Source organism: Anoplopoma fimbria, chromosome 20 (genome assembly GCF_027596085.1).
Source record: "Anoplopoma fimbria isolate UVic2021 breed Golden Eagle Sablefish chromosome 20, Afim_UVic_2022, whole genome shotgun sequence".
Classification (NCBI taxonomy): domain Eukaryota; kingdom Metazoa; phylum Chordata; class Actinopteri; order Perciformes; family Anoplopomatidae; genus Anoplopoma; species Anoplopoma fimbria.
The window spans coordinates 12,354,498-12,378,048 of NC_072468.1; the positions used below are offsets into that span (position 1 = coordinate 12,354,498).

A 23,551-nucleotide genomic window follows, 5' to 3' on the forward strand; every position below is an offset into this window, starting at 1 on the left:
AATAAAATGTTTTTGTCGTCTAGTCTCTTGCCTCAAACTCATCTCCTTTTTTTCTTGAGGGGGGGCAGGGGGGATTCAAATACAGAAAAAGCATGAAAAGAAGAAAAAAAGAGAGTCAAGTGGAGCTGAGAAATATGGAAAGCAGCAGCAATCCAAAGAGTCAGTGGGAGGACTGGTGAGAGTGTGGGTCTGCTCCATGTCCCTGTTTCCGTATGTTACCAGTTCATTAAGTGCTTTAACACATTATCATAATGGGGAGCTCCTTACCAACACCACCGCAGTCATAGATAACAGGCATTCAAGTATGCATACACAGAATACACACACACTGCTGTGTTAAAATGTATGTTAATCATCGTATGAGCAGCGACTTTCCAAGAAATCTCTTCCCTCACAGAGATAAAAGACATACACAAGGCCACCCACTGCTAGTGTGCTGCTGTATCTGCATTAAATCCTTTTGTCTTCATTTAACGGGGAACATTCGCTGCAGCACTGATGTAAAATACCTCTGACTATGCCACGACGATCCAAGCGCTAAGCACAGTTTCGTAGAAGAACCAGGAACATGGTATCACAGTATCACTGGCTGTTTCAATGTGTAGCAGGTTTAATAAAGAAAGCTGCAGGCAATCCAATATTGGGTAATCTGTATTGTCAAGTGGTATGTGATCCAAGTGACTAGAATACTTTGTTTTCATCAAAAATGTATATATAACAATACTGGATTAGTTGGAGTGATTTTATACTCACAGAATCTCCAACCTGGTTTAAAAATGCTGCCTTTCATTAAGGTTCAAGGACCATCCTTGACTGGAGAAATTCTTGGAAGACAAAGGCCAGACCAGACCAGGCATTAACATGCAAATGCCTGATGGAAACCCACCATTTCTTGATTTTGCTGCTTCAAAATAAAAGCTTTTAAATAACAGAATTTTATTTTGAAGAATTTATGTGAAAATATGTTTATTACAGTGTAAGCATGCTTTGTTAGCGACTAATCTCCAATAAAAGGAAGCAAGAACAGAAAAGGTAGAGAGTGTGCAGCCATGCTGGCCTGTCTGAGAGGTTGTACTTGGGTACACTGGTGCTGTGAGCTGAATGCTAACATGCTCACAGTGATAGTGCTAATATGAATGATGTTTAGCATGTTCATCTCAGTCTGTTCTGTTAGCCTTTTAATTAGCAGTAGGCAGAAGAACTGCTGAGGTTTATGGGGATGTTTCAGAGGTAACTCGTCAAAAAACAAATTATATGTAGAAGTCATTAAAGTTATTGATGATTCAATACATATGATTCCAACTGAGATATTTCCATCCAACTGAGATATTTCCATCCAACTGAGATATTTCCATCCAACTGAGATATTTCCGTCTTACCTCTGCAGAGTCAGAATGCTGCCCAGGTTTCTGTACAACACGATGCCGGTTACAAACGTCGAGGACTCGTCTGCGTCTGTGTTGGGGAAGAAACAGACACACAGAGGAGTGTTGGTAGAGACTGAATGGGTCTGTCTCTGTTAGTGCGTCGGCCTGCAATAGAAGAGAATGCAGGTCAGCCATGCTGCCTCCACTGCTCCAGCCCCCGAGAGCTCTTTACACTGGAGCTGGCCTACATGACTAGTCAGCTATAAACGCTGACTCTCTCACACTGCTTCTAATCACACACACACACACACACACACACACACACACACACACACACACACACACACACACACACACACACACACACACACACACACACACACAAACAGAATTTCCATAGTGACAGACAGCCCCACAGCCTGACACTGTCCTCACCTTAAAAAAAACCAAAAAAACACTTGAATTACCGCTTTGTGGTTGCATGCCTCCGCCAACCAGTCGAGTTTCAGTTTACATCCATGTCTGTCCAAAATGTCATAATTTTTACGAGTTATTACGAGGATTCGCCCCTTCCTCACTGAGGAGACGGCGCAGGTGCTCATCCAGGCTCTGGTCATCTCCCGCCTGGACTACTGCAACTCACTACTTGCCGGAGCCCGGCGTCGGCCATCAGACCTCTGGAGCTTGTCCAGAAAGCTGCAGCTCGTCTGGTGTTCAATCGCCCCAAGTTCTCCCACACAACTTCCCTTCTCCGTTCTCTACACTGGCTCCCTGTAAGAGCTCGCATCCAGTTTAAGACTCTGGTGCTAGCCTACAGGGCAGTGAAAGGAACAGCTCCTTCCTATCTCCAGGCCTTGGTCAAGCCCTACACCCCCGCCCGACCACTTCGCTCTGCTGCCTCGGGGCGATTGGTTGCCCCGTCGCTCAGAGGTCCCTGCGGCCGATCGACCCGGTCACAGCTTTTTTCTGTCCTGGCCCCTCAGTGGTGGAATGAACTCCCCACTGACGTCAGGACAGCAGAGTCGCTGCCCATCTTTCGGCGCAGGCTGAAAACTCACCTCTTCATGAAGTACTACCCTGAGCCTTCCTCGTAGCACTTATTGCATTCGTATTAGTTTGTTGCACTTATTGTATTCGTATCAGTTCGTTGCACTTATTGTTTTCGTAGTAACTTGCTTCTGCACTATACTTTTGCTCTGGTTTATGCTTTTAGATGCTTGTTTAAGAAAGGAGATGCACTTATGACTTCTGGTGACTAGTAGTTCTCTTGAATACCTATGTTGAATACACTTATTGTAAGTCGCTTTGGATAAAAGCGTCTGCTAAATGACTGTAATGTAATGTAAATGTAACTTCAGTCTGAGGAGGCTGGATAGTTATATGAAACTAAACCCTACGTTTAATGCATGGTTAAGGTTATGCAAATAAAACACAAGGATTAGAAATTATTGTGGTTATGTAAAAAAACAAAAAACTGAAAACGAATGCACGACAGATGGCTGCATGAACACAAGGTCAACGATCAGTTTCATCAAACCTAAGTACAGAGGTCCACATGCAGCCCGAAGCATGACGGAGTGAAACATGTATGAGTGAGCATGGACCATGCTGTCAAACATGGATTGACACACACATATATACAGGCACCCAATGTAGCATAAACAGTAGAATTCTGTCAGCTCATTTGAATCAAGGCTTAAAATATTTTTCAATAAACACATATCATAACATCATATGCATCTCTAAGCTCTGACTATTTAGTTGTTATCTTTTTCTTACTACTTATTTGCTAATTCTCTCTTTTTGTTTTGATTGTCTTTTGAATGCAATTTTAATGTTTTCTTGACATCTTACGTTAAATATATTCAAAACATTTGCATACCCTTTAAAGCACTTTAAATTGCCTCGTGTCTCAATGGTGCTCTATGAATAAAATTACCTTGGCTTACCTTGTATAAACCTACTCTGTTTGTGAGTATCTCTTTTTGTCTCTATCTTACTATACAAAGGGCACTTTGTAATGTGCTGGGCTAAAATCACACATGCATCAGCTTCTAGGTGCACCAAACACTGTTTGAGCAGCTACTCAGTCAGAAATTCAACAGAAAATCAACTTGGGAGTTGGTTTACAGCAAAGCCAAACAAACTGTGGCCCTTGGATTCTGGTCCCATGTTTGTTTCAATGAAGACTGAAGAGGGCAGCCAAAAACATGGTAGGACTGAATACGTATACAACTATTGTCTTCTGTACATACATGCATCTTTTCCTGTGAATCCCTTTTGCAATGAAAAGTAGTATGTAGAGAGGCAATTACTGAATGTAAATGCAACCAATGGCTAAATGTCAGCCCAAAGAGCAAGAGACGTAAGACACGATTCAAAGAGCGTTGACTTTAAACTGTGCTGGACCCACTGGTGTGTGGCGTGAGTAGATGAAAGATCCAGGCTAACTCTGATGGAAATCCACTGAATGAAAGTATCTCGATGTGGATTGGAGTGCTGGAGAAAGAGACGGACTGACTGAGTCAGACATAAGATCCACAACGCTGCTGAAGGATGGTGCAAAGGATGTAAAATCTCTAAACGGAGCACAGCACCATGGCTACGGGTTCATGATCTGTTTGCAGTGTGGTGCTGGAGTTACTTGTATATGGTCTACATTAAGTTAAAGCTACTACGAGTGTGAGAAATTTCATTTTGTGTTGATTTATTGCGGTCCCTGTAGACAAAAAACTGTTGTGTTTCCGTGCACCAGAGTCCCTTTAGAAAACTCCTTATTTTGCTGCAGCACGGTCTGACGGGGCCTTGCTAAGTCCTGGTTCTGGTTCTATTTCCCTCCATCGGTCCCAGTACGGCCTGGGCCTTCATCAGCATGGTGCCGGTTTTGGCTCCCAGCAGGGACTGGAGGAGCCGAGAGGAGAAACTCTGCTCCTGACCGGGGCAAACTTGAAATAAGCTAGAGCGATGGGTCTACATCATTTTTGCCCGCAGGTCATCGGACAGCATACGTACTTACAGCGGGACATCTAGCAGCTAACATTGATCTGTACCTCTCTACGGCTCTCTGTGGGTGAGCTCCCCCTGCTGCTGTCGTGAAGCAACAGAGCGGTGCCAGCATCGGAAGAAATTTGTCAAAACTCTGACTGCTGGACTACATAAATGCCGCAGAAACCCCCCGGGGCAACGTGAAGCCTCTCTCTTTCCGGTTGCGGTGTCAAAGGCGAAAAAAACACAACTCCATCTGCCGGGCCATCTGAAGACATCCAGCTCTTCTGCTCCAGCTACACAACATCGTCAGCCCGAGAGCACGGAAGCAGTGTGCCAGGCAGCATGCAGAGGCTTTAGCTCCCGGGCAACAGCTGAGCTCCCATGGGCATCAGGGGGGAACCGAGTAAGATGTGTGTGAGTGTTTGTGTGTGTGTGTGGGGAGGATGGAGTATTATGTGTCCTGCTCATCCACTCTTTGGCTGGCCCATCCAATATGCTCAGCCAGATTGTCTGTGCCCAACAAGAGCGAGCCTGCAGGGACTTTAACCAGTGATTCAATACGTTATGTGTCTGTGTGAGACATGGTTCAGGGCCGGCTATCTGTCCATATACGTTTGTTTGTACGGTGCATGTGCTGAAGGTCTGTTTGCATGTGTTGTGTGTGCGAGTGTGCACATGCATAGGCTACTTCGGTCACATGGCGTTGCACGTGTAAGGTGGAGGGCAAAGCTACATTTCATGACACAAGTATGAAGTCAGAAACACAAGACGTGGCTCGGTCTAATTCCTCGGCTTCAACACACATCCCTTTGCAAAGGAGGATACGCCGCAGTCTTCTCAACCAGTTAGCGATGGGATGAAGTGGACTAGAAAAAAAACTTTCAAAAGTGAGTGCGCACTTGTGCCCGACTAATATACTCCATTACCTCGCGACAGTAACGTGGTTGCAGAGAACGGGGTAAACATCATACAAATTTAACCTGCTTCTTGCCACCCTGTCAGGTATTATTTTGATCATGTTTGCGGAGTCTTGCCTCTTAATGGAGGCTTTAACCAAAAACAGAATGTGGAGTGGAGTTAAAACAAAAAGACTTTCACGTCGTCTCTAAATTCATTTCACTTGTATCATCATATGTGCTTGTTTTATTATTTCAGGGAAACAGAATCCGAGGAGACGAGAAGTCTGTTGGCCTCCTTGCTTTGTCCTGCTTCCTGTTTATTGAGGAGCCTTCTATTCCGGTTCAACCTATTGAAGCTGATGTAGAAGTGTCTTAAAACTTGCATTCTCTCTAATGTCCAGCAGGGGGTGACTCCTCTGGTTGTATAGAAGTCTATGAGAAAATGACTCTACTTCTCTCTTGATTTATTCCCTCAGTAAACATTGTAAACATGAGTTTATGGTCTCAATCTCTAGTTTCAAATCTTCTTCAATACAGCATGATGTTCATTTAGTGAATTGTGGTTAATTTAGAGTCAAGAAATACAATTAAGCAGAGTATGCTTTAGGGCGGTTTTACTGTGATTGACAGGTCGCTGCTAGCAGAGCCGTATATAAGACGTCACTGACGTCATGATGATCACGTCCACTTCTTATATACAGTCTATGGTAACATTGCATATGAACACTCCACAGGGCACCTTTAAAACTGAGAGGCCTCCACCGGTGTGAAACAGAAGTTTGAAGTTTTTTCTAACCTCTACACAACGGGAAGGTCACTATAAATATAAACACTGACTGCAAACATTTAAATTGAGTGAATGAAATGAAAGCTTCAGCAGGAGACGTGTTTGTTGTGTCATGTGCATGTGGTTTACTGATCTAAAACACTGCCAGCACATCAGTGTGGTCCGTTAACTTAAGGTGAGGGTTTAATAATGATTGTTGTGTAAAGCTGCATTTTTTTAAAGTAAAAGTAAGTAAATAATAAGAAAATAATATTATGTATATTTTCACTTTAAATTCAAGATGAAATGAAAAAAAAGGATTTGATTTGAATCCCTCTAATATTCCTTTCTACTTTGGAACAGACAGCAGAGGTGCTAAAGCAGTCTAACTTCTGTTTCACTGGGACTTAAATGCAATTCAGCTTCATTTTCTTCCTCTTACTGAATTTAATTGAAGGTGATGTTGTTCTGTTGCATGTTTGCACACTGCAAAGAGGAGGCTAATCGTGTTTGGCCTTTGAACACTGTTTCATTAAACTTTCAGAAGCCTTAGACAAAACTCATTCCTCACTGTTCTTTTAAAGCCCACACAGCACTAACAATTTGTTTTATTCTTATTTTGAGAGAAATGTGTTTTTCATAACATTTCTTGAGATATGAGAAGCGGACCAATCAATCAGTGTAAACAAGGCATCAGAGAGCTGCTTTAATCCCTGTGAGCGGGTCCAAGCTCTACGCATAAAGAGGGCTCGCTGCTGGTGTGACATTCCCACCGTGGAGACACATCTCCCAGCTGGGGGGGAAATTGCCTCTAATTGCTCCTGATTGGCTCCTGTTGACTCCTGATTAGGAGTGACGGCCTCATTAGCATGCTGGCGGTACAGGGCTGTCTTTAATGGTCGAAAACCATCCCGACTGACAAATAACCCAGCTACTGCTGCTGAAGACTGTGTCTCTAACACCTGCCGTGCAGTCAGGAGACTAGCTCTTAATAATGTGCACAACTCATGACACACTCCACAACATGAATATTGATTTTGGATAGTGCTGAGAAAATCCAGATTATATTCAATGAAAATGTTTTTGAGTTTGTCCCAGAGATAGTTTGTTATGAATTGTAATTTTTTGGCCATGTTAATGTACATGGCATACATTTTGGTAAAAGGTGTGTTTTATTTTACCTCAGCTCTTATAATAATATATAATACACAGTGTAGCAAACTTCCAAAATACAGAACCTCAGTAGTTACAGGCAGTATACATGAGATTGGGAGCATCTATTGCCCCTCAACGACTCTCAACATGGGGACGGCTGAGCTGGCAGCTCGCAGCTAAAGGTGCTAACAGCGCTAACAGTGCTGACTGAGCTGACTAAGCTAACAGTGTTAACCTGAGGTGGAACCGGAGACGGTCGCTATGTTTCCATGACAGGTTGGAAGCTGCAGTTTAGGCTGTAACCTCCGAAGGAGAGCAGCGCAGAGCAGCAGGCGTGAGTTAACCAGTGGGGGCACGCTCACATGCACTATCGTGCACCAAAACCAACACGCAGCTGGCTGTGCTATGTCAACGAAGCACGAAGAAGTCCTGATTACAACACACACAGAGGGAGAGCAACGTTATTCTCTTTTCAGGGAGACATTACTCAGTTATATCTCTGAATAAAAAAAAGTTGTTTGCTGCTATATTCATGCTTTCTTTCCAGCACCTTAAAAGAAAAACAATCTGTACCCACTGAAACCGATTCAACCAGAATGGTTGCTCCCAAAGCCTGAACATGAACTCTTTATGTCAGGTCTTTAATCTAGAACCCTTGTGGTCAATCAAAATGGTACTTTTACTTTTTTCCACCAGATTGAGCCATTTTCTCATGCTTAAAATAAAATTATTAAATTTGTGGCAGTGGCATTATGCAATGAAATGAGTATTAAAAGGATTTAAATTCTGTAAATGAATGCCTGTTTTGTAGTTATGATCAGAAATTAAGTTACACAAAGATTAATATTTAATTTAATGGCAATTTTATTCTGTCATATTATCTCTCCAGCATTAACGCTGAGGGTATTACACACCCATCCTCCTCAGACAACTGAGTCATTGGGAAAACATTTTTTTGTTTGCCCTCAGGTCATATAGGCAGATTTGTGTGACGTCAGCTGTAATCCAGGTGTTGTACCAGAGTGTTGTGATGAACAAGGAGCTCAGCCTGAAGGTAAAGCTCTTGATTTAGCCATTAATCTACATTCCTACCCTCAGCTATGGCCACATGCTTGGGAGACTGATCCGAAATACTGCTTTAGTGCTTTAGTGGAGCTGGTGGACAGATATCTCAAAACCTTGCCATTAAAAGAAAGCTACGTAGCTACAGTACCAGTCAAAAGTTTGGACACACCTTCTCATTCAACTACTTTGAAGAATCTAAAATATAAAACATATTCTGGTTTGTTGAGCATTTGTTTGTTTACCACATAAAACCATATGTGTTCCTTCATAGTTTGGATGTCTTCAATATTAATCTACAATGTAGAAAAAAATAAAAATAAAGAAAAACCATTGAATGAGAAGGTGTGTCCAAACTTTTGACTGGTACTGTACATACAACTAAACATAAGTAAGAAACATTTTTGGAAAGGTGTACCAATGCTTAGAGTAAGGGGGAGTTTTGCAGCACCCATGCACATATACTCTCTATAGATATTGTATTTTTTCCTGTGTAAATAAAGTATGACCTTTTTTAAATGTACTATTTTACATTCATTTCTTTTCCCCTTCAGTATTCATTCATCCATTCATTCATTCATTTTCCGTAACCTGCTTATCCAGTTAAGGGTCGCAGGGGTGCTTGAGCCGATCTCAGCTGTCAATGGGCGAAGGCAGGGTTCACCCTGGACAGGTCACCAGTCTGTCGCAGGGCAGATATATATAGACAGACAACTATTCACGCTCACATCCACACCTACGGGCAATTTCCCGGGCCACTCTTGCTGTGAGGCGACAGTGCTAAACACTACACCACCGTGCAGCCCCCTTCAGTATTCTCTAATGCTATTTACACACATACAGTCAGTCACCTGTTCTTCCTTTATGAAGTTTCTAACGCTCAGCTTCTAGGGACAATAGTCAGAGATGTGTCAATTCAATGATGTTTATATTGAGGTCATAGTCAGAGGTGGTGCTGTACTGGACTGCATTATACTAAGGGGTGTCCCAATGCATTGTCCTTCCCATTCACACACATATACATACATACAACACCTCTCAGTATTATGCAGTCCACTCCAACACCATCACTATTACCTCAGTGCTGAAACATATAACACACTCTATGTCAGTGTGAACAAAAACGGAACAATATACAGGCATCATAAAAGTCACCTTAATGACAGAAGTACTGCATTGGATTGCATGAGACTGTTCGGGTGTAATAATAAAGAAGACACTAATTCACAAAGAATGGATAAGGGTAGCTGATAGCACCGTGAATTGCTCTTCACTTGCAACCGCTACTTGCCCCGTCACAAAAGATATTGCGCTGACGATATTACAACGCAAACACACACCGAAAGCTCTGCAGCTGAGTGCATTTGTATCAAACAGCACCACCCTTAGAAGTGATAAATCATCAAAGATTTTTCAAGAGACCCCCCAACGTGTTGCTGTTAAGGTTTTTTAAGCAGTAAATCCTCATACTTGAACTAACATTTTCCCCCACACACTCTTGTTCTTCTTGGTTCGTCCCTGCTGTAGTACCACAGAGTTGTATAATCCTCTTTGTCTGCAAGCAACACGAAGTATGTAAATGCTCCTGTTTGCAATTCAGCACCAGCACATTATTAAGGCAGATGGGCTTTGCATTAACAATTTATGAAACAAACTCTGGCCGCATTGAAGACGACGTGCCTTTTTTTTGGTGTACAGCTGGTGAACAGTGGGTGATGAAAAATGCTGTTATTCCCCTGCGTGTTTTATTCTCAACATTAAATACAGCCATCTCTGCATGCGTTTGTCTGAGCGGGACGCTTTGTTTTGCAGATTAATAGCAGTAAACACTGTTTTATAAATCAACTCCTGTCCTCATTTCTGCTTTTTTTTCTGTCTTGACTGCCCCCTCCCAACCAAACACACACATACACACAGAAACACACACACAGAGATTCAAACGCACACATTCTTGAATCCGGAAGCAGAAGGCTGCAAGATGATGTCACTCTCCTGTGTGTTGTGTCTCAGTGGGATGAATATGCGAGGTGTCTCTCACCTGGCTTGCCAGTAGACAGGATGTTCTTGGGGATGGTGACCCGGTCCTCAGAGCTGCGGGCCCAGTCCACCATGCCCCTCCAGCCCTTCATCGGGAAGCTGATGTCTGCGTGACCCACCACCGGACGCTTGTGGACGCTCAAAACTGTAACATAGAAAGAGGGACGACTGAAACTGTCTCTTCATGCATCTATTGAAATGAATAACTACATATTTTTTCTATATATTTGCAATATTGTACTTCTGCTTCTTTTATCTAAACACTGCACCTACTGCCTGGCCGTCTCATAAGGGATGGTTCCTCTATCGTTTAACAACCTACTTAAGGCCCTGACCATGTATTTCCCCAATCACCATAATTCATGGGCCTCACAAAGAGAACACAAAGAGTTATGCAAAATTTGCTATTTCACGTGAGGTGTTTTTTTCGGTGCCCTTTCCTCTGGTTTAAAGTGTAAGGAACTCATCTGGAAACGGTTGTCCGTGCACCAATCACAATTTAACAACATTTGAATCAGAATCTGATAACAGTCCTGAGGAGAGTGTGTTGCAGGGATGATTAACATTGCACAGGTTCACTCCACACAGAATGGTTCCCTCAACTCCACCAGACAATGGTATTTTTGCAAAAATGCTGACTCATTTCTGGGTTTCAGGAATCAAATAAGCCACACCCCTACACACTCCTGATGAAGCAGTTAGCTGAGTTTGTTAGAGCTGCATTATTAAAAAATAATACTTAACAATTTGTTGAACAGAAAATTATGTTTTTTTGTCTTATCAATGTTAAAGATTTTGAAACTTTCATTTAAAATCTATGGTATAAATAGATACCATATGCTGTAAGGGGTAGCCTGTATAGATTAAATCAACCTGACCTGACCAGTGGTCCTGTGAACCAGTCCTGGGATTGTTTCCTGTTTCATTTTGAAAGTTCACTGTCCTCATGTGTATTGTTTTGTTTTACAAAGTAGTCCTCAGCCTTCTTGCTTAGTTTTATTGTTTTTGTCTTTTGGGATGAGCTTTTGTTACTAAAGCCTGCCTGGTGTCCGGTTGAACTGAAATAGGTTCTGTATTCACATTCATACGGAGTGTATTAGATTATAGATTTAATAGGGCTGCAAAAAACATTTTAATGAAGTGTATCTGTTATAATGTCCGCATGACCAGATTAACCTGATAAAAGGCCCCAGGGTAAAGATAGGCTGCTGGGCCCCTGTTGGCAACCTTTAACCATTGGCTCTCTATACAGTGTTCTGTTCTTCCACAATGTCATTATACCTGGCCCCAGGTCAGTTGTCTGGTAGTGTGATTAAAAAAACATGAACGAATGTACAAAATGTAAGCACAGAACTGAAAAAATGAGGGTCTTAGTATTAGATTTTTACCCTCCTGAAGACGGGGCCTCAAAGTCAGACAGTACAACAGGAAGTTGGAGCCTGATAAATTCCCTCATCCTATATAACAGACTGCTTCGATAAGTTTGTAAAAAGAAAATCTGATCTAACTATATGTTGGCAGATGATGTGTGCAGCTTTGCTTATGTTCGAGGTGTGGGAGGAAAGAGGAGGTCAGCCGCCCCAGGGGAGGTACGCTGCCGGTGTGGGCGGATATTTGGCTCTAGACAGCGAGGTGGCACCAGTATAAACAGGACCTCTCATCTGGCCCCAATTCCCACGTATTCTCCCTTGACTAAACTCGAGCTCTTCCTCGTTTTTATCTGGAGGTCACAGAGAGCAGCAGAGTCTCTGTGATGACTACACTACATTCCCCCCCCTATTTGAGAAAAAGTAGAGTGTTTAAAGTCACTGGGAAAGGAAGGAGACAGCAGGTAGTTATGAATGTGGATCTGCTAGACCTGCTGCCCTGCTGGGTTTTTTCTCTCAGTTTGGATATAGAAATAGAATGCCATGCCAAGATACAACGATAATAAATTAGTTGAATTTATAACAAAGAAAGTTGAGCAAATCCCAACCAGTGGAAGGACCCAAGTAGGACCCAGTTTGACCAATCCAGGACCAGACTTTTTTAACCCTGAGTCTCCAGTGACTAAAGACTAGCTTCAGCTTTACTTAGCAAATAGAGATATTTTTATTAATATCTTGGCAAATACAGATATAAAATAACAAAGATTAGAACAATTAGATTAAATTCTTATTTGTTAGGGTAACAGAACTATGTTGTTAAGTTAAACAATTGACCGTTAAGTTCAGGCAACAATACTTTGTTGTTAGGTTAAACAATTTAACGTCAGGTTTGGGCAACAAACTATATTGCTAGGTTAAATAATTCAATGTTGTTAGGTTTATGGTGTAAACATCATGTTTTGGGTTAGAAGAACTGCATTTGTTACGTTACTCCATATGTTGCCCACATTAGTTAAAATTACTCAACATTGAAAGTTTCGTGTTTTAACCTATCCATCAACTCGGACCTCCCTACGTTTGGCGTTTGTTTAAAATATATGACCTTTGAACCTTGGAAATTTGTGTGTCCACCATGAAAAGGATTGCCTTCCCATTAGCATTGTTTCTGTAGTGCTGGGACATCATTTTAACATATTCCATGCCACCACCATATAATACATTGTTATCAGGTTGTGGTCATTTCATTTCTGTGAGATTGGGCATTTATTGTATTTGTTGACAAACTATGAATTAAAGTTGGGGCTTTCAAACACTAAAATTATGTTTCAACTGTTTCAACAATAGATTTGTTACCCTAATGTGCTCATTCAAGACCAAATAAGGGAAGATATTTTATGTTAATGTGACTCTACCAGCAATTATACCAATGCAATTGTAAAACAATATCTGGAAATAAAACAACACATCCCATAAATAATGGGATTAGAAAAGTAAGTATATATAACAAAAAAAAACCTATAACTATAATTCACTATCACTAATGATTCCTTTTGCCTTTATTTTTTCAACTTTTAGAGTAAGTAAAAGAGCATGCCTTGCTTTCACACATGAAGGTCAGCTTAATAGCCATGGATGGTAAACAGCTCATTGAAACATCTACATAATGTCTCAACTTTGGTTTGGAGACGTAAATCTGTGTGTTTGGTCATTGACTGCTATTGAGCTGCATAATGGGAAGTTTAGGTTTCAGAATTATTTGAGCTTGATTAATGTGGAGTAAATCAGCCTTTTCTGATTTGATTTTGTCCTTTTTTTTTCTAAAACCCCTGATCAAAAGATGCTATCTTTAACGATCTAGTGGACAAACTATGCAATGGTGATATTATTTTTACAAAACCTCAGACACCTTTAGGATTTTATTAAATTTTGTATTATTTTCTGTGACTTACAGCATTCACACCAATATTGATATATTTGTGACAAGCTAAAACCAGCTGATATTATGAATGAGGACATGGGTAAACTTGTGAGTCATCGTCAGGTCACCTACCCTGTCCTCTCTTTTATGTGCTGTCATTGGAGATATGAAGATTAATCTTCAGAGAAATACAAAGCTGTGATAAGAGTATTTGTTTTGATAAGCAGAGATAGCTGAGGAGATCTCCTTGATGGAGATAAGGCTGACCTAGGTTATCGGTGACTTCATACATGTCTTGAAAGTCTTTCATCCTCAGGCCAATGACATCCACAAAGTCCTCCACCAGACGGAACAGCTCTTTGATGTTTGGCCCCAGCTGAGAAAACAGAGACACATGAAAGTAGAATGAACAAAAAGGATTATGGATTCCAGGTGAATATAATGCTTTGTCTGTGTCTCTATAAAAAAATAAAAAAAAATATATATATATATATATAGCACACACAAGGAAGGCCTTTTATAGAAAATCTGTATTTGTGGCAAACATTGCCATAACAATTCAGTGCCACCATTTATCCTGTTCTGCACAGCCATGACCAACATTAATATTTAATTTGGTGCATCACAGCCAACATTTTCATTCATTTCGAATGCCGACGGTATGTGCAATTAACTCTGTCTCTGTTTAAAACTGCGGATGCACTCTGAAACTCTGAAAGCAGTGAGCAACCCATAACGAGTGCTGTGGACCTGAATAATGTGAAGACTGTTGTCCTCCTCCATGACAGGATTATTCGACAATAGCGAGGACACCTCAAATTTTTGAGCTGCATTCGCAAAGTTGAAGAAGTTCTAGTTTGGGTTCAGTTGAGACAACAATTGTTAAAGCAGGCATATACAGAATATATAAGGAATTCAGTCCAAATTCAGTCAACATCTAGTGATTAAACTCTGATGTGCAATGTACATACAGTGCAAATTATTAGCAAAAAAAAAGTCTGTCCCAGGATGATAGAAAATGTCCCTAATAATGCTACATTGTGAACAAGAAATCCATTTTTTGGACAAGAGGATATAGTTAACGTTAGCTGTTAGCAGCCCTTGGGCAGGACAGTCCTGCTTGGCTAAAAAATGTACCAAGGTTGAGTTACATTGTGATGCGTTCATGCTCTAGTCATTAAATTGAGAATTGGAGTTAAGGTCATCATCAAGTATTTAAATGTAATTGTTTTTTACAAGAAACTTGAAACGGATCAACATGGATTATTGATAATTTATAGGTCTGTAAATGGTAATAAAGGAGTGTATGTTGAACTTCATGGGATTTATTGCTGTGTTTTTTTTACTGTGGTATTTTATTCGGTATTGAGTATTTCTCTGGGGTTGTATTGACTACTAAATGTCTGGTATCGCGACATCTCTAACCTGGACAACACCAATAAAAAGAGAAATCAACTCCTGCTCAACTCCACAAAACACAATCAAATTAGCTTTTGGGTTAGGGTGTGTTCAAGCTAAAAAAGGGTTTTAATTTACTCTTTAAAATAAATTTAATCTTATTTTTAATCTCTATCTTTGTGTTTTTAGAATATTGCATGTGTTGTCCTAGCTTTAGGCTGCCATTGCTGCTGCATTTATTTTCATTGAATATAAAAATGTAAGCTGAACAGAACTCAAATTTGATTAGGATAGCCTAACCATCCAATTACTTCTGCTTCAAGTTGCCTTTTATTTCCCTAATGCTTTATTAATTTTATATTATTAACACAAAATGAAAATGCAACTCTTGCTACATTTTCTATTTGTTCTATTTCATGTGATTATAAGATTTCACATTCCACTTTAAAAAGATTGACCCTGTACACTGTGTATGTATCAGCACAGTTCTATCTAGTAAAATGGAAAATGAATGACCTTTACAGTAGATTTTAAAGAGCACATCGTCACGTTGGGTTCTTAAAGAGGAACTATGCTTATTTTCAAAATCAACACGAACAATTCTCCCCATAATCCAAAAACTGGAGTGATAAAAGTCAAACTAGTGATACCACCAAGGATAAAGTGCAGAACTGCTTATAAACAATGAGTTGGGAACGGTGTTAATGACAACACTGAGAGCACCCAGGGGAATGTTTGGAGTATACGGGTCAATAGAATAATGCTGATTTTGGTATAAAAAAGGAAAACAAACAAAATCTTCCTTTTCTGGCTTTGAGAGAGGGAAGCAAATTTTCACAAACATCGATTGGATTTTCCTCGGCCATAGAAATAAAATGTAGGAATTCTTCATTAAGTTGATGATTCCCTTTAATATCAAATATCCGCTTTAGTTGTGTGTTCAGAAGTAACAAACCAATCTGAAACTGCGACCCCCCCTTGTGGTTCAGGGTCCCCAGAGGCAGATTTTACCTTGTTGGTAATCCATCTTTTGGCCCCATAAGGGTCTGAAGACAGAGCGCTTGGCTTTATAATAAAACACCTTTTTTTTCAAACTTAACATTAAAAGCAGACGTGGTGCCCACTGGGATAAAAGTCCCTGGCCCATCTTTCAAGTCACTGCAAGTTACTAATGATTTCACCATGATAATAAAATGGAAATGTATGGCTGCTCAGAAGCTGGGCCTACACATTCAAAAATATAACATCCATGCTGAAAAATGTTCAACCATGATCCTATGCATTTTAGACATGTGGCTGTAAATGAGAGAAGCTCTTCCTGAAAATAAAGAGCTCTTGGCATGCGACAGTTGAAAGTGATAATAATAATATCCTTCATATAATCCTTTCATAGTGGAAGAGCTACTTCTTGTACACAAAGTGTGTTGTTTGCATTTTAAGACACGGTGCTGGTTCTGCAGAGTCCAGGTTGGCTTGTTTGCCATTGTTCCATCGCCCGCATGCTGAGAAAAGCATGGACAGCTGGACGGCTGAATGGAAGCAAAGACGAGTGCAGCAGATGGATGAGTGGGTGTGTGCGTTGACTCGGTTACTCATTAGCTATAGATATTTCTGTCATTCAGCAGCTCTCCTCCTCCTCTACCTCTGTCAGTCTGAAGAGGTACAGGTGGGCTGTTGGTCCACCTGTGTCTTTGTCACAGTGTGGAACTTATCAGTTCTGCAGCTCTTGGGTTGCTATTATTACTTTTCCACTTTAGATGTAATTACAGACAAGGCGACTATGTAAATCAAGTTTTACTGTAGAAGGAGAGGGCGATACTAACCAGTTGTGCTTCCTCCCATCTCTCCCTGTTCTCTTCCATCAACAGATTGCTGACTGACTGGACAAAGTTCTGAAAAGACAAAATGAAGATATTTCACATGACGTCACACTGTTAGCTTTCCAATCTCAATGGATTTTAATGTAATCTCAATTACAGGATTAGTCTGGTGATAGTCTGTATATTTCTTCTAATCAAAATAAAATCTCATGAAAAGACCCCGACCAACGATGAATGTCTCTATTGTTTGTGTGTGTATAAAAGGCTGATATAGCTTCTTCCTCTCCACCCTTGAGCTCCATAATTGTTTAAAACACGCTGAAAACTGAGTTAGTAAACAGTGAAAATGTTACGATGGTTGCTTCTGTTTTATTTGTGAGAACTATTCAGTGTGTCTGAACAATCAAAGTTTTTTGAATGGATTCTGGTGGCTTTGAGAAGAGTATATTAATTGTATGTTATATACCTTAATAAATGATAAAAATGGTCAGCATCCCTGATGAATTTATTTCTTATATATTCACTTTAGGTCAAAGCGCCACATAGCATGGCGCCATAAAAGGGGCAGAATTTAGCGTGTCCACCTGGTTGTCATGTTTCCATCACTGCTGTGGGAATGAATGCAAATTGTTAACTTTCCTTTTCCTGGTTCTGAGCAAGTGCAACTCTCAACAGATGAGAGAAAGAAGCGAGATGGCAGAATGTAATGATTGGATAGCGACTGACACATATTGATGTAGTCAAGATGAGCTGATCAATTATATGAGAACGTGACATCGGGTCGGTGCATAGACTTACGTGCTCGTCTTTAACACCCCAAACTGCATTACAAACAGCAGAACACTACCAGTGAAACCCATTTATCAATTCACCCTCATGTCTGCACTGCTGGGACTGTAGTATGCCCTCCTGAAGATCTCTGTCATGTTCTTCAGCACGTCAAGGATGGCCAGCAGATCCCCACTGTAGCTGGTCCCGTCGCTGGATGTCACCTTCAGCTTGGTCATCACCTCTGACACTCCATCTCCAACAAGGCCACGCTGTGCTTTGGACAAGTGTTCCCGAGTCTAGCGGAGAAAGTGGATTCTGTGAGTTTTCACAGTACGTGATCAACGCCTTTGACACAACACCCTGGAATAATCTATGAAATAAAAATCTATTCACTATGTCACACCTTTGTGTCCTGACACGTACATTTGAAAAGCCATAATTATAGTCAAGTTTTACTGTAGAAGGAGAGTATACCAGGAGTGTAAAAAAAAAAACTTTTTGATGCTCACCAAAGTTTGTATACTGCGATAGTCGTTGGAAATGCACTTCATGTAGGTGGGATTCTCCCAGTAGGCGTTGCCCTCTTCGTCCAGGCTGCAGCGGCGTAGGATAAGCCCTGTTTGAAGACACATAGGATCCATATCACCAAAGTGTGTCTCTAATCTAACTCCCTAAAACTAAAAGTGGACATTCCCATCTTAAGGGCAGTAAGGTGTGAGCTCACCCATGGCGTTGGGAGGACAGCGTACTGCTGCTGTATCTCCAGCTGGAGTCATCTTCCATACGACATTGGAGAAGTTGTCCTCGCCACATATTTCATGAGGTTCTGTTCACAGAAGGAGAGTAAATGAGTGTTGTGTAATGGATAATCACGAACAATTTGTTACTGTAGGGGTCGAAGATGTCTAAGTGGCTCCATCCCTGATGAAAATCCTGCTGACAAAGCAAAACTATGTCCCCATGTCGACTGACCTGGGCATCTCTTCTCATTACAGCCCCGGACCTCTTCTCGATCTCCAGGACAGGCCTGTCCTCCAAAAAAGGGCCCATAACAAATCCTGTTCCTCTGCTGGCTCCCCCCTCCGCAGGTTTTAGAGCAGCCCGACCACAAAGACCACGGCTGCCACTTGCCATCCACTGACAGATTGCATACAGTAATAGAGTATTAGATGGGACTTTATCAGGCACAATGAAAAACACACACACCAGTCATACATGCAAATCATATCATGTTTCTACATGTTCTTGTACAGTGTATCCAAAACGTGTTTTCTGGGTTCCCAGTTTTTGGCTTTTCTAATGCAATATTTTTAAGATGTGCGTAAAAGAGAGGCTTGAGCACAAATTCATCAACTATTAAACACTAGTAGGACAAATACTGGTAATGTAAAGTCTATGTGCAGAGGCAAATAAGAACTGAATCAAATAACATATGTATATATATATACACAGTCAATGTCAGCTTTCTTCACTTAACAGTTTGCTTTCTTTGTGCTTTCGACATATATGGTCTGTACCAAAAAAGTATTGATTGTTTGATAAAAATAATAATTGACACTGAGTAGGTGATAAGCTTTGCATTACTGTATATTACTTTTTTCATGTTAAGAAGATACATATGACACATCTGGTAGTAGTTATACATCTCTATAATGCATTGTTTTATATTTTAATTATTTAAATGTAATTCATCCTGCAGCTGAATAAATTACCATGCATCGTTGTATTCCTGTCTCATTTATCCTTGTGTTGTGCTTTTGTGACAAGCTATGTCATACAATAGAAGCAGGAAGAGTAAGATACTGTGTGATAAACTACCTAGTTTATATACGGTCTTTAAACCTGTTGTGAGAGAGCAAGAAATACATTCTTTGACCAGAGAAAATGTTTCTGATCTTGGCTACGCTCTGCCTCTTTCATACCCGGGCAATCCCCGAGGAAGCAGTCAACCGTCTCCAGCCATTCTCCCCTGCATTCGGAGCCTCCGTACGAGGGGCCGTTACACTCCCTGGTTCTCTGCGTGGTCCCATTTGAGCAGGAGGCGGAGCAGGAGCTCCAGCTGGACCACTCGTTCCACACTCCGTCCACTGAGAATGGCCAGGGTCACAGACAACAGGCAAACAGAATACAGTACACATGGTGCATTATGTACTAATTCAAAAACATTTTATGGACAACTGTCCACATACACATGGTGCTCACTGCTGAATATATCTACTTGGACATATCAAATGGTCTTGCGTTACTAATGTGTAACTCAGAGAAACACATGTTCATGAGATGCTGCAGCGTTTTTGTTTAGGTGGAATGTTGTAGTGACATGTATGGACCAGTTTTATGGGTTCAGAGAGTTTAGAACCAACTTGTCTTTACAAAGTCAAAGGCAAATGTGTTGATGTGTGTTCCAAATAGTCACACTGCCAATATAGGGGGATGAGATGTAGTGAATCTTCTCAAAGGCATTCCTTGCGTTTGCACGGCTGTACACACAAGACAAAACTATTGTGATGGACAGGTCGCCACCACGCCGTTGTACGCTCTCGATTTTGTCTGTGTTTTCGCCTTTAAACTTTAACCTTTTCACAGTGTGTTTTCACTTGAACATTTTGGTAGTCTAATAAATGTATTTTTTAGCATTCAGTTGTATTTATCTCCAACCTCTTGTTTCACCTATGGAAAAAACCAAAGTGGTGACAGCAAAAATGTGGAATTCATGCCCTCAAAACTGTGGTCCAAAGATACGGGTGACATCACAGTGACCAAGTCCATGTAAAGTCTTATAAAGTTCCCACAGTCATACATTTTGGAATGCACAACAGCGAGACCCTCGTTGGCAAGTGGAGATTTACGTCATGTGCATCCTTGATGCCACGTAGAATTTCTTTAATACATTTTTAATCTTCACCCTTTTGACAGATTAATATATTTTTTTAAATAGCTAATATGATAAGTAATGGATGTGTTTTCTTACCTGGACAGACAGCTATGTTGCAGAATTTGGTCTGTTTCTCCGGTCCCTCGCAGGGATCTCCCCCAAATTGTGGGGGGGCGCAGGATCGCGTTCGGGACCTGTAACCTCGGCCACAGGTCGAAGAACACAAACTCCACGGCGACCACTCGTCCCAAGCGCCGTGCACTGCAATCAGAGCGGCTAGGGTATGATTTAAAGACGGACAGTGGGCGCCCCTTTTGTACCAAAACAACTCCAGAGAACTGAACTGAAAATGAACTGTAACGACTGGTATAAATAACTCTGCTGTTTAGCTTTACTGGGATCATATATGCCGATCCATTGTCCTGGGATAATATCACTTTGGAAGTTGAGGAGTCTCCCTGCCTGTCTGCATGTAGGAGAGCCTGAGAACACCGTGGAACCTCTCTTATGATAGTGGGAGTCATTCTAAATTGCAGGCAGAAGTGAGGGTGGAAAACAACCTGGTGGGTTCACGGGTTTGCTAAGTGACTGAGGAGGGGAGTCAGGTGGGTCTTGTATGGGTGAGGCAAGGTCCAGGAGAGGGCTGGGCGAGCGCAGGACGGTAGCAGTGGGGGTGGAGGGGAAGGGGGCTGGGGGGCTTACCTGGACAAACGGCAGAGTTGTTGCAAGGTCTCTGCTCGCGCAGTGGCCCGCTACACTGGGTGCTGTAGGAGGAGGACACACAGAAACGAGTGCGACTCTGCCAGCCCTCCCCACACGTGGCAGAACACACACTCCACGCTGACCACTCCTCACCTGAAGCTGAGTCTACTGAGGAGGGTAGGGTGGGTAAAAGGACGGGAGGATAGGAGGGAGAAAAAAGAGGGAGAAGGGAAAAGGAGAGGGCCATAACTAATTATCATGCAGGATGCAGCCTCTGTGGCCAAAAAGAGGAAGGGTCGTGGTGCGATAAAGGGTGGATTCAAGCGGTGGCACATTTTAGGGGCCGTCTCCTTTAATATTTCCAATCAGGTGGATGAGGCTGTCCCATTCCACAGGTCCCTTCAAATGTGGCTGTTAAATGAGACGGACATAGCTAGTGGTCCTTGTTGGGCCCCATAATTCCAAACCACTGCAAGCTGCTCACTAAAAATCACAATGATAGGATTTTGCCAGAAGGCCTTGATCCTCTGCAGACCATCTGAATTGGAACAGAGCTGCAGGTCAAGCACATGTTCTGTGCAACTTCATACATTGGGTCCTTCAAAGGAGGCGGCCCCTGAAACGGACCCCAGCTTCTGTTCTGCTTGTCCTTCTTCATCTGTGTGGGGGCTCTGATGTCATATCCTTTGCATTCACTTCCAGGGGAAGTGAATGCCACTGGCTTAGGATATGTCAGTCATCTCTCCAGTGGCCATGACTGCTGATTTGATGGGTCACTTGACCCCGTAATTAGGGAAAATTTGGCAGTCACAGCCGGGGATAAGCAGGGAGAAGAGAACTAACCAGGAGGTGGGGAATTGATTAGCAAATTAAAGTGATGCTTCACACAAAACCTTTCTCTTTGTATCAAAGCTACACACCTTGTAGGCTTAAAAGGTACGTACTTAACTTACTTTCAAAGAGCAGTGGGTGTGGTCAGCTTCGATGCATATTAGTCACAATGGATTCAAGAAGTTCTTGTGGTGGACAAATGTCAATATATGCATAATAGCGACTCCTGCTCCTAAATGCTGACAAAGAGCCAAGCTGATCACAGCCTCTTGTCTCTGTGAGGAATCTGCCTTATACGGTAATAGTTCAACATTTTGGGGAATATGGGTATTCGCGTTTTTTTCCCTGAGTTAATTGATAAGATCAATGCTGCTGTCTGTGCATTAAGTATGAAACTGAAGCTGTGACACAATTAGCCTAGCTATGCGACAGGAAACATCATGCTTGACTTAGACATTTCTTTCCTAACTCAGTGAAACTTAATGTAACAAATAAATACATAGATAAACACAAGATCAAAAATTTACTGAGTTGTTATTTATTAAAATAACGGTTTCCAATACCCGATCGAGCAGTATAATACCAGTATAAGTATCGTGAATCGCCAATTGCTAAGGTCTTTTGTGCAACGGTTTAACTAACTTCATGGGATTTGAAGTATAAAACCAAGATAAGGATAAAACCTTGAACACTTAAGTTAACATTTGAAGAAGGTTTTAAGTTTAGGAAACCGTCAGTCAAACTTTAAGTAAAAACTTAACCTAAGGTGCTTTGTGCAACCGGCCCCTGATTTTAGCTCCATTTTAATCACAGAGACTTTAAACTGGTATCTAACTTTTGGAAAAATAAAGTAGCAACTAGGCATACGCCCCACTGTGGTGAACTACATCTTTCAGCCTACAGAGGCTTGACCGCTTGCTACTCCTGATTTTGGGTGGAGTATCACTTTAACAGAGAGGGAGGACTCCATTCGACTTAGTATTTTGCAGACAGGGCACAGTGGCCTGTTATGACCTCACATAAAAAATACAACTTCACTATGTTCTGCAGGGTCCATGTTGGAATTAGTCCATTGTGGACGAGGCACTACTTTGGGAGATTTTGATAGATGTGTGCGTAAAAAAAAAAATGAGTGCAACTGTCTTGTTTGCTGTTGTCATGGTGTGAGTAGTGTTGGTCACCCAAGCTGCCACAGTGACTGATGCGTGGGATCCCTCTGCGTCCCGTTGTCTTACCTGTCTGAGGGCTCTGCTGTCCGCCGCGGGGCTTGTCTACGTCGTCACGCTTGCGGCTGTCCACCGAGCGAAGCGATTGGCTGCGGGAGAGATGGCGGCCTTTGCCTAAAGGGGGTGAGGCAAGGCCAGGGGGAGGAGGGAGGGCGGGGGGTTAGCAACCAGAGGTCCTTCATGAATGGCTCTTATTTGGGACACAACCGTGACGTGATTGGTCACCCAGAAAAGCATCAGCCAAACTTGGGACTTTTGTTGTGCTGTCGGTATTAATGTGCTGTGAATGTGTGCGGTGCTCGTTTTATGTGTCGTTATATGCTGTTGATATAATCATGTTTGATGTTAATCATACCCTCTGATGGCACG

At 41.8% G+C, this 23,551-nt stretch overlaps 1 protein-coding gene across 1 annotated transcript in view; it reads right to left on the reverse strand.

Moving 5' to 3' along the window:
* adgrb1a (adhesion G protein-coupled receptor B1a) overlaps positions 1 to 23,551 on the reverse strand; it is a 110,588-nt gene that overhangs the window by 56,530 nt on the left and 30,507 nt on the right. The window contains exons 3-14 of the mRNA XM_054621129.1: positions 23,192 to 23,296; positions 21,126 to 21,293; positions 20,520 to 20,684; positions 19,471 to 19,635; positions 18,521 to 18,685; positions 18,273 to 18,374; positions 18,058 to 18,164; positions 17,650 to 17,844; positions 16,781 to 16,849; positions 13,827 to 13,935; positions 10,276 to 10,419; positions 1,380 to 1,455 (exon numbers count right to left, since the gene is read on the reverse strand). Coding sequence (XP_054477104.1) covers positions 1,380 to 1,455; positions 10,276 to 10,419; positions 13,827 to 13,935; positions 16,781 to 16,849; positions 17,650 to 17,844; positions 18,058 to 18,164; positions 18,273 to 18,374; positions 18,521 to 18,685; positions 19,471 to 19,635; positions 20,520 to 20,684; positions 21,126 to 21,293; positions 23,192 to 23,296 — 1,570 coding nt within the window. The remainder of the gene's footprint in view (positions 1 to 1,379; positions 1,456 to 10,275; positions 10,420 to 13,826; positions 13,936 to 16,780; positions 16,850 to 17,649; positions 17,845 to 18,057; positions 18,165 to 18,272; positions 18,375 to 18,520; positions 18,686 to 19,470; positions 19,636 to 20,519; positions 20,685 to 21,125; positions 21,294 to 23,191; positions 23,297 to 23,551) is intronic.